The sequence below is a fragment of the Kryptolebias marmoratus genome, linkage group LG13 (genome assembly GCF_001649575.2).
Source record: "Kryptolebias marmoratus isolate JLee-2015 linkage group LG13, ASM164957v2, whole genome shotgun sequence".
NCBI lineage: Eukaryota > Metazoa > Chordata > Actinopteri > Cyprinodontiformes > Rivulidae > Kryptolebias > Kryptolebias marmoratus.
In genome coordinates this window covers 10,011,654-10,023,875 of record NC_051442.1, presented here as the reverse complement: position 1 = coordinate 10,023,875, position 12,222 = coordinate 10,011,654, and the positions used below count along the sequence as shown (strand labels likewise).

Genomic DNA, 12,222 nt, shown 5'->3' with positions numbered 1-12,222 from the left:
TCTGTTTGAGCTTAAGCCTAATTAATCTCATCTGCATCCATTAGATGGTGGCGTACTGTTGCAATTAAAACTGTAAAAAAGAAATGGGAAGGGATGCTGAATACTATTAATGACTCATTAGCGTAAACTGGAGAAACGCCTGCAGTCCCAACTGCTTCATCCACAGTCTGATCTCTGTTAAAAGGAGATTTTGGTCATGATTGTTTGCTGGTTTAGTAATGATGAACCGCTTATCTACACTTAAAATAATTAAACTTTGTAGATGTTTGACTAGAAATATCTACAAAACAGAAAAACAACAAACAAAAATACTTGCATCTAAACCTGTGCGTTCCTTTTTGTTTTGTTTTAATAAAAGTTTATTACTTATCTCATCTGCTTTCAGCTTAGGTTTTATTTTCTCTTTTTACTATTTAGTATTTAGTATGGGGTGTGTTTGTGATGTATATTATGTGCCCTGTTGATATTTATTTCATGATGCACCATTTTCATTGCAGTGACTTTTTATGTTGTTCTGATTCTGCATTTGGAACTCTTTGTGCATTTTAATTTTTTATACATTTACAGAATATGTCAAACAGTATCTAAATAAAGCAACCTAAAAACTAAGAAAAACAAATGCAACCAATAAATAAATAAAAACCACAGAGAATATGCGATTATATAGCATGTCGGTGCATTGCTTCAAAGTAGCCACAAGAGGGCAGTAATTAACAGTTTAATTATATTACTGACACATACTGGTCTACGCACAGGGACAAAAAGTTATGAAAAAGTAAGTGTAGTTTAAACATTGATGAAATTAGTGTACTTTTGCAGCCTATGGTAATTATCATTTTGCAACATTGTCATTTTACAAAAACAATAATAAAAACATGTCATGTCAAAAGCTTTGTTTCAAAGAAAAGACTATTTAATATTTAATATGCAAAAAACTATTATTATTCTGTAAGTATGTGTTGAAACTCATTAATAAATATAATAAAACTGACATGAAGACATAAATTCTGGTCTGGAAGAAAAGAGCTCTTTAAAAGTGACAGACGGGTTGTCAGAGCAGATGTTGAATCTGCAGTAACGGACCACGGTGTTATAAACAGTGAAGGACATCATGAAATATTTATTCCGCTGAAACAGTTTTTTTTTATTTCTTTGTATTTTTGTCACTGGGCTGAGATTTACTTCTTCGTATTCTTCACAGACTCACATTCTGTTCAGTTACTCAGCTGCAGTTAGTGTTTGTGTGATTCATGCAAATATGATTAGGTGAGCGATTTTGTTCACAAAATGTTAAAGTGAATAATAATCATTAGTTTATTTAAAGTCAAGTTTTCAAAACACATGTTCTGAAAGCTGACTTGGGGCTTAAAATATCTCCTGTTAATAAGCTTCACCTTTCCAGTGATGTGAAGGACAATTCTGATTTATGCCATTCAGATGATCTCATTCAAAACAAACGCAAAACGTGACTTTCACTGAAGTGACTTATCTGAGAATTTAATGTCTGTTCTCCAGTGAACGATGAAGGTCAGAACTCTTCCTCCTCGGCCTCGTCACATAGACTGTTTGTTGTTAAATCCTGACTGACAGGTGTATGCTTTATAATTAATGTGTAAATTTCAACCACCAGAACAGACTCAAAGAAAACCTGTTCTTTCAGAATAAAAAAAAAAAAAAAAAAAAAAAGCCAGAGTATAGTAATTTTCTGCTGAACCTGTTTGGCCCTGAGAATTACAATATATTTCAGACCATCACTGTTTTCCCCACAGCAAATGATCAAATATTAATATTAAATTAAAATAACCAGAAATGCTGTTTTATTTCAGATTATGAATATTGGCCACCACATGAGAGGCATGTGTGTTCATTTGTCTGCAAAATGAGCAAAATATCTCATTAACAAGAAAAAAAGGTTTTAATTAAACTCCCAGAAACTCATCAATGAATCTACAGCTGATTAATTTTTGGAGTCACACCAATTCTAGATGGCCACCACAGCTAATTGAGAATAACCAACACACAAATAGCTGTAACTCAGTCAGCTTTTTAGATATTAAGGTAAAACTTGGTGTGGTAGTTGCTGGGAGTGCTCCACCACCCACACCCTGAGCCCTAACACAATATTGCATGTCAAGTAAAATGGTTATACCTTCATCCCTTCTTAGCATAAAATAATTTTAGTTCAAAACTCTGACATGTGGGTAATATGCATTCCATCAAGGAATGCCAGGCCAGTAATAAACAAACGATGATGAAGACACGTTAAATGTACAGAGCTCCCTGAGAGGTCGTTTAAATTCAAACAGGACACAGTGACCTCAGACAAACTCATCTGTGTGACTCCTGGGAGTCTCTTTAATGAGCTCTTTTTGTGATAACGTTCCCACCTAACACAGGTTCATGACTCTGACTGTACCAGATGGGCTTTTCACTGCTCAAATTTAAGTTTAATTAATCTCCGAAGGACCAGTTAGACGTCCCAAGCTTGCCTTTTAATTGAAACAGTGGTAAAATATGAAAGGAGGAACACACAGAGTTTTGTTTGGACTGGTGAGATGCAATTAAATTTGAACTCTGCAGCTGCTGAGTTTTTCAGCAGTGACTGAAAGAGACACTGCTGACCCATCCTCTGCTTTTCCTTCTGGGGTAAAGTCTGGGAACGCCTCGGGATCCCTAAAGAGGAGCCGGAGAGTGTCGCTGGAGAGAGGGATGTCCGGTTTCTCCTCCTGGACCTGTTGCCTCTGCAATCAGACCACAGATAAGCAGCAGAAGATCTATGATTGCTCTACAGCCACAATTTCAGACAGAAAATAACTCTGACAACTGAAAAAGAAAAAAAGAATTACAAAGGGCATATAAGAACAAGTTTATTGAAAATTTGATCAGCAAATAAAATACAGTTATATGAGCACAGCAAAAAGGAGAACAGCAAAAATATGAAGAGAGCTGTCAGTGCATGTTTATATTTTATCATTTGAATAAGTTCTTGTAAAGTGCAAACCTGAACGACACTTTTAAATGTCCTGAGCATGTTCTGCACAGGTCAGTTTTTCTTCAACTTCAGTGGTTTTTATCCTTTTCTGCATCACATTCAACCCCCTCTCCATCTCCAGTAAGTGAGCAAGCTGTATAATGTCCAGGTAAAAAAAGAAAAAAGGTCATCATTTTTTTCCAAGATTTTGAAATCTGAAAGTTGTTGACAAACGTTCTCAGGCTGGTGTGCTCTATCTGATTTCTCAAGTCATTTTTCCTTCAGAGAAGCTCTACAACTTCCTGCTGGAGTCTCTGTTTTCAGCTCCATATAGCAACAGACCACATTCTCATTATCCTTCTCTGTGGCGCTGATTCTGAAACCTTTAGTTGTTTGACATATTCAGCTTTTTCTCTGCAAAAGGACTCTGTGGCTCCAAACGTCTCAAGTTTTTAGGGCTCCTCCCGTGCTCTTAATTCGTTCTCTTTTTGAAACATCAGGTTAAGCTCCAGGAGTTCTTGATTAAGGCCATCCATCTGGGTTGATGCTAATTAATTTTTATCGAGCACATCCTGCTTCTTTACTCTGGGAGGCTGCAAGACAGTGCAGAAAAGAAACAAAGAAGCACACACTTCGAACATAAGCAGACGTGTAAAACAATTTGACAGCTTTCTGAGTGTGACACAAATACATGCTTTAAGATGAAAGTTCTAATGAGAGTTTGGAGGAGAGATCACATTTCTCCAGTTTTAGCTTCTCCCCATTGGGTCCCTGTCAAATTCAAAAAAGAATTTAAAATCTTACTTCTAACATACAAAGTTCTCAACAACCAAGCTCCATCTTATATTAAAGATCTTATTCCTCCATATTTTTCTAACAGAGCACTTCACTCTCAGCCTGCAGGTTTACTTGTGGTTCCTGGAGTTTCTAAAAGTAGAATGAGAGGCAGAGCTTTCAGTCATCAGGCTCCAACTTCCAGTTTCTGCCCGTGAGGCTGACACTACTCTACTTTTAAGACTAGGTTTAAGACTTTTCTCTTTGACAAATCTTATAATTAGGGTTGGATTGGGTTTCCTGATCTATTCCTTAGTTATGCTGCTATAGGCTGAGACTGCTGGAGGACAAACTGACCACATTTCCTCTCTCTGCTGCTGCCTTTACTCTCTCTACTCTCCATGCTTGTATTTGTAATTATTGCTGTTTTTCTTCCAATAAAAACTACACCTAGTCCAGTTGTCTGTGACCCTTTCCTGTCCTCTCAAACCCCAACCGGTCGAGGCAGATGGTCGCCCATCCTGAGCCTGGTTCTGCTGGAAGGTTTCTTCCTGTTCAAAGGGAGTTGTTTCTTTCTGCTGTCACCTCTGTCCACTGCCGCTCAGGATGGGAGACCGCGACAGATTGAAGATTCGACGCAATCTGTTGGTTTCCTTAGATAGATAACTTTTATCAATTAACATTTTGTAATGTATGCAAATGATTTTGTACAGTGCTCTGAGATGACTTACGTTGTGAACTGGCACTATATAAATAAACTGAACTGACACGAAATTGAACGAATGGCTTTGAGTCTTTTGTTGATGAACAATGTGGAAAATGCAACTCTGTTTCATATAAGACAAATTTGACTTTCACCGTCCTTCTGCCCGTAGCAAAACAACTCACCGTCTTCTCCGACAAGACCATTTTCCTTTTCTTATCTTCAGACGGCAGCAACGACATAAACCAGGAGGTAATCAGCACACATCAAACCAGCTCACTCGCTCCCTTATCACAATATGGACAATTTCACCTGGACAGGCTGCAAACATGATTCAAATCTGGCTCCGTGTCGCTACAACTTTAATTAACAATTCCTAATAATACATGTCACTGACTGATGGACTACATCAAACAAAAAAATTCATATGATACACATTTCATCAGATATGATTACATTTTCTAGAAGTAGCAGAAGAACCACCGAAAAAAAAATACATATTCTTCTTAACTTAATGTAATTTGGCCTTCCAGTCATTCACAGACAGAGCAAAAGGGTGAGTCATTACTTTGCATTAGACAAGGACATTTTGTGCCTGGACTAAAGAACTCTAATGAATCTTTTCTCGTCTCTCCTTATTCTTTATCTTTGTGCTTCTGTTCGCCCCCCTTTGCCGGACTCAGCTTAAACGCTGCCCCCGCGTCCTTACAAAGTCACTCAACTGGATAAAGTCATTTACCTGGATGAAGAGGAGGGAGAGAGGCGAGCAGACGAAGGTGGAGCGTGGGCAGAATGAAAGCCTTTGACATCCACTGTGTTTGTAATGAACCTTTAGGCAAAAAGAAAGAACGGAGCAATGAGAATGGTGCAATAACAACAAAAATGAAGATGAAAGCGGCAATGCTTTGATAAGGTAAAGTTATGACTTTTTGAATAAAAAACAGCATAGTATCTACCTTTTTTTAAGTCCCAGAATCCAAAAAAAAAAAAAATAGAGGAAAAATGCTGATGGTTGTGAAGACAAAGACAACACAGAGAAAGCACAAAGCAAAAGCCCTGAAAGGCAGCGCTGACTATTTTTACATATCAAAGTGAAGATCAGATGAGCGATACAGTAGTGTTCAGTTTCATAACACTCCTGTGGAAGATTGTAAAACTGCCTGAGAATGACAATTTTTTGTGTAAATGATAAAAAATATATAACTTCTAGGCTTTATATCTGAAAAGTAGGAAAAGTTGAAACTGAAGATCTGAAGGGTTTTTGAACTGTCAACTACTGTATAAAACACAGATTGAATTTGATTTCCAGCTGTTTATTTTATCCTACATTTATATTTTGGCCACCAGTTAACCAACTGAACTACTTGTTTGGGATGAGCAAAACATCATGGCTTGTCTTATGTGAGAAATCTATAGGTTACCATCCTGTCACTACTGTTAGCTGTCGTAATTCTATTAGTGGGTGAAAACAATTGTGGACATTTGTGTTTGTATGGATTTCTGATTTATTCCCCCATTCAGTACTTACTTTGTGACCAGGTGCTGGCTCACAATGGTGCAGATTTCTAAGTAGATAAGTCCAGCTGTAAGACTTAAACAGAAATCTGTGAAAAGAGGTTTCAAAGTGTGCTGATAGTGTTTGGCTTTGCTGTATTTGTTTGTGTTTCTAGATTCTCACGAGTGCATGTCTAAATGTCAACTTTATTAAACCCTAAACCTTACATTTCCCTTCCATTTTCATGTTTTCAAACAGTTATTGAACACACACACACATATACACACACAAGCTTAGCTGTAAGAACTTTGGCACATCAACTTCATTTGAAAACCATTGTCAACTAAAAACCTTTTGATTTGTCCTCCACTGATTTTCATAATTTAATACCAGCACAGCATTCACATATCCCCCAGGTTCAGGCTGTGTAGAGCTCAGTAAGTGGAAAGGTTTGTTGTCAATAATGATTACTTATCACAGCAGAAATTGATCCAAATATAAAACAATAGTGTAATACTGATCTGTTTTTTTTTTTATTGTGTCATTTCTTTAATAAAAAGACAAAATGTTTCTATTCGCTGACATATTTTTATTTGATAATTATTGTTTATAACAGTGCAGTTTTGCTGGGAACTTAGGATGAAATTAAAATTTGCTTTTGGGCATAAAAAAAAAGTTTGGAAAAATGGCAGCACTGGTAGAAGATTCTAACCAAAGTTGCATTAAGCTGCAAAGTTTGCAGATAAATGCAACTTGAAAGATAAAATGCATTGAACACTTGACCTATCTTTTAGTTTGTTATTTCAAAAATTCTATGGCATATTTTTGTAATATAATCTAATATCACTACAGATTAGATTAGTAAGATTAGTATTTGAAGAAAAAAAAGAAAAAGAAATTACTGACTGCTTACTTATCCTCTGGTCCTCACATTTATCAACACAAGTTCCAATAATTGTAACTTAATATTACTACTGCTACTACTACTACTAAAAATAATAATAATAGTCAGTTTCAACAAGAAGCTGAGGGAAGATATTCTTATTTTGCTTCCATACAGATGTTTTTGTACATTCTAATAAAGGACACAAAGAAGGGTTTAACACATTTGTTTTTTGTTTTTTAGAGAATTTCATAAAGCTCTCATCAAGGTATCCAACAGAGCACTCTCAGGTCATTTTGCTTTGTTAGAATTCTTCCTGGGAAACAAATATATTAAAAAAGAAACAGTTTAACGGACCCAGTTACTAGCTTTGCTTCAGTTACGGGACACGTGTGTACACCACACTAATGTGTTTATCCTTTGACTCCGCTGTCCTGGTGATTAGGTTTCATCTCCTCAGGCTTCACATCCAATATGACATCGAACGCTACAGCGGCACGTCAACAAGCAGCAGAGTGATGCCTGTTGTTATGTAAAGGTGACTTCTCTGCTGCTGACACAGTGACATATTTCATTTAAATCTGAAGAGAAAACAAATGTATTCAGTATTTTGCTTAAACCCGCAAATCTTTGACCTTATAATTTGTGGTCAGAAAGAAAAATGCTATTTTAGCTTTTACGGAAGGTATATTCTGTTTGAATATCCAGCTCTGCTCTAACTAGCTGTTAGCTCTTGAATCTGATCAGAATCAAACTCTGTTTCTCCAAACTGATCTCATTCAAAGAGCTATCTACAACAGGTAAGATATTATTTATTCAAAACCTTTCCACAGAACACCAAGTGTCTGAACTACCTCTGTAAACCATACAGATATAATACAGCTGCAGAGTTAGTTTTCTCAGGTTTTTCTTTTTGACTTTAATTTCAAAATCTGTGCTTTTGATGTAGACCTCTGAATAAAAGCACTGATGAGCTCTGAACCATGCTTTACAGGTCAATCCTCATTCTCTATGGTTAATAAGTCACGGTGCTGATGAGATTAACTCTGCTCTGTTCTGCTGATGGATCTCTGTGAGCAAAGACAATCTTTCATTCTTTAGTATTTTTTAAAGCATTTATAATAGTGTAGAGCTTTTCAGGTGAACCCCCGTGCTTCTAACACAAGCACGTCCTGCGCAGTGCCACAAAAGGATCTATGAGTCTGGAAAATACTGAAACAAAAGTACAGACATGAACACAGCTGACTTTCAAAATTTATTTTGACCTATTTGCACTTTAGCTGTTTATCTATGCCTAAAGTCACATGCACGATTAATCCAACTCTTTCTCTTTCATTGCTTGATTGATATAGTCTAAATAATGTGCTGTCCAATGATATACATGCTATTATTTTGAAATACAAGATCAATAAAACCTATTTCGAAATGATTTATGCCAGTTTACTTTAGTCCCACTTACTTTAACAAATATGGCATTCCAACAAAACATATTTTCCTTATTTTTTCTCTCTCATTTGTATTACTATTTTTCTCCCTTCAGGGTTTCATAAGCCTTCAAAGGAAAACATAGAGCCAGCACTTTATTTAAGCCTTTTAAATTAAAAAATAGCCCACACAGGCTATTTGCATTTATTTGTTTATTTGTCACTTGATTAATAAAGGAAATATGACTAAGTGTATGTGACTACAGCTGCTGGATGCAGAAGTTAAAGAGATAGTCTGGTTATTTTTCAAATGATGTTCTGCCAAATAGTTATCAGTAGTTAGTACCTTATCAGCAGTGAAATCAGCCACAGAGCACAGAGTGTGGAGAAAGAGGCAAAAGTCTTTGTCCAGGCTAGGCTAATGGCTAGCCAAACAAGGGCCAATGTTTTTAAATAGAATTTCTTAGGCTTATAAAACATCTTTTTCTCAAAAACAACATCAGTGAACACTATATTAGCTCATATTAAAGTAAATCTCTACTGTTTTGCACATCACTCTTTGTTTAGTTTGTTGCTGTTTTCTCAACTGAACAGCGTCTGTGTAACCACGCAGATGTTTGTCCTCTGAGCAAGATGCTGAGGCTGCAAGTGTATCAGTCCACTGGGAGATGAGTGAGCTCCATAAACTCTTGGTGTGTGTCTGAATGAATGCATGTTGTCTGCTTTTGGGGGGTGCTTTTTCTTTTGCTTTTATCAATGAGCATTGTTTCATTCAACCTTTATTTAACCAGATAAAAACCCACTGAGATCAAGATCTCTTTTACAAGGCCAGGAGGTCAATAGCACACATTGTAAAACAACAATAAAAACAAGAAACAATATAGAATAAAACATATAATTATTTAACCTGCATAAATGGTTTTCAGTTTAAAGTGCAGAGGTGTGGGATAATAACGATTTTAACAGTGACTTAAAACAAAAACAATTGTTAAAAACAACAACGTTTCAGGGCCAGCTCTCCTAATTTTATTGTATAGATTATGTGCAGTGACAATAAAGGCTTTCTATTCTATTCTATTCTATTCTATTCTATTCTATTCTATTCTATTCTATTCTATTCTATTCTATTCTATTCTATTCTATTCTATCTCTGGACTGATGACTAGATGTTTGGATCTCAGCACCAGCAGCATATTCACAGTATATCTGTGCTCCCACACATACATTCATGTAGTAACTGACGAGCTGTGTTCGGCTGAGAAAACAGCAACAATCTAAACAGACAATGTCATGAAAAAGTGTAAAGGTTTAAAATGAGCTAATATAGTGTTCTTTCGGTATGTCAGTTTTAAATAAGACTTGAGTCTGAATTTTTTTTTATTTTTTAAAATGAGGTCTCATTTGGTTAGCCATTACTCTAGCCTGGACGAAGACTTTTGCATCTTTCTCCACACTCTGCGCTCTGTGACTAATACGGTACTAACTATTTGACAGGAAATCACTTTTAAAACAGCCAGACTATCCCCTTTAAGAGGATGCATTAAAAAATGAGATGTTTATATACAGTCTGTACAATACTGGTTAGAAGTTCCTTAGTTGTGCAAGATGACCACAAATTGTCTTATAGTGTCATTTCAGCACTGTCTTTGGCTCTGTATCCTGAAGTGAGACTTGTATTTTATAGGCCAGTTGTTAAAAACATTGTTTCTGAATCTTTTCAATTTGATCTGGCTTTTTAAAGGTACTCATTGCAAACTATGATATTAAACATTGAAAAGGTCATCCTGAACTGTATATCAAATGGTGCAGTTTGAAAGAGTTTACTTCAGTGGTTTTCCAGATATACTGATATGCAATTCTAAAATGCAGGTACGCACTCAGTGTAAACAAAGCACTTTTACCTGCATACTTTACCAAACAAATACATCAAATTGGCGGATTTTCTATCTTGAAAGGCTCTTCCATGGACAAATTGACCATCAGTAGGAGATAATAATGTGCAGATTTTGTTTCTCGCATTTTAAGTTCTTTTTTATCTCTCTGTATGACATTGCAATGAGAACCTTTAATAATCCCCCCTCATTCCTGGGCTGATGTTAAACAGCCACGTTGGCCAGTCTCGGATCAGTGTCCTGCTCATAGCGGTAATGGTACACCTCCATCTGGTCCCGGCACGCCTCTCGGATGTTGTTGAGCCACCGTTTGATGCCCCTCCGGTTCAGATACAGAACCATGAGAAACACCACCCCGATCAGGGCCAACACTATCCCCAGAAACACGTAGGAGACCGCCTCCAGGTTCTCGTTCATACAATCCACGTCCTCCCCCCGGAGGTTCTCCACGGGGACCCCCCTGCGGGCCTCCGGCTCGCTGCACAGAAGCCTCCCGGCATCCGGGCACTGGGATGAGTTTTTCAACCAGTAGTAAAACACCTCCAGTTCACAGGTGCACCGAAACGGATTGAGCGCCAAGTAGACGCGCGTGCGCCTCTGCTGATACAAACTGGTTATGTTTTCTCTGTTGATGTTCTCTATCGAGTTATTTATCAGCACTAAGGCGTGAAGGTTGTAGATATCCAAGCTCTCCAAAGGGATGGTTTTCAGCCCGTTTCCTGCCAACTCCAGCCTGTGGAGGTTCCGCAAACTCTGCGTGTTCAGCGCGTGCGAGAGCTGCGCCGCTGCGCCAGGTGAAACCGAGGAATTCAGGTAAAGAGAGCGCAGCTCCGGTAATCCGTGGAAAGCCCGGGATGAGATGGACTCCAGCTGGTTGTGACTCAGATCCAGTAGATGTAAGCGGGCGAGTCCCAGGAAGGCGTACGGCTCAACAACCCGTATCCCGTTATGGGACAGCCTGAGTGTCTGTATTTCCGCCTCGGTGCCGTTGGCAGTGAACGCACCTTGGGGCAAAGTTGAGATGTTTCTCCCGTGAAGTATTAAAGTGGACGTCCACGCTGGTATGTCCGTCGGTACCTCGGTGTCCCCGCCGTCAGAAAGACAGGTCACCGTGTCTCTGGTGCACGTGCAGGACGACGGGCAAACACCCTCCGTCCTGAAGGGCAGAAACAACAAACATAGGAGACCCGCGGAACACAAAAGCCACTGATTCCAAACGGAAAAAACAGAGGTCGAGTGGTCGGTCCTGAAAAGTCTCCACATCTTTCTCTTCATTGTTGCCTCAGAGCTGGAAATGAGATATTTAAGGGGAAAAAAGCACTTGTAAAGTCCAGTCTCCTATTGTTACAAGAATATAAAGAAGCTTCCGTCCATTGTCATCTCAGTGTCAGAGTTTCTGTTCGGAGGAAGAGTGGCTTCTTTTTGGGATCCTCATCAGCTCGCTGTGTGGAGAGCTGCTGATCTGAGCTCCCTCGGTGGTATTTTTTGACGCCTGTCACACACACACACGGAGAGAGAGAGCGAGAGCAAGAGAGTGGGACACACACACTCACAGGACACACACATCGCACCACAAGTACCTTCAAGTTATCCTGGTTTATTAATCAACATTATTTAAAAAAAAGGAACCCGCAGAAGAATTTTAATATGATTGCATGACTCCTTGAGAATTATGCAGAGTAATTTATTTTAATGTTTCGTCAAGTTGCCAGAAGAGCTACTCACTCATTTGAATAAAGGCCAGAGGGAAAAAAAACTAGTTATAATTTAAAAGGCTAGCATTCCTAGAAGGAATGCACATCACCTGCCTCATTTCACGCCAGAGTTTTAAACTTAAATCAGCTTGTAAAATGAGAAAGTTGTAGCCATTTTTGTCAAACCTTGAAAATAACATTATGCACAAACTCCTATAGGCTATAATATTGTACATCTGTTAGTGCTTGGAATATGTGTTGTGAATGACTCTCAGCTACTACCACACCAGATTTCAGCTCCATATGCATAACATTGACTGAGTTGTAGTCATTTATCTGTTGGCTAATGTCAGTTAGTCGTGGTGGTCATCTTGAATGGTGTTGAC

General features: G+C 38.1%; 1 protein-coding gene across 1 annotated transcript; it reads right to left on the bottom strand.

The window, feature by feature from the left end:
- Positions 1–2,854: 2,854 nt before the first annotated feature.
- waif2 (Wnt-activated inhibitory factor 2) lies at positions 2,855–12,173 on the bottom strand. The gene is made up of 2 exons (XM_037979067.1): positions 5,188–12,173; positions 2,855–3,564 (listed from the first exon to the last, which is right to left on the bottom strand). The coding sequence occupies exon 1, from the start codon at positions 11,415–11,417 to the stop codon at positions 10,347–10,349; it is 1,071 nt and encodes a 356-aa protein (XP_037834995.1). The 5' UTR covers positions 11,418–12,173; the 3' UTR covers positions 2,855–3,564; positions 5,188–10,346.
- Positions 12,174–12,222: the final 49 nt, after the last annotated feature.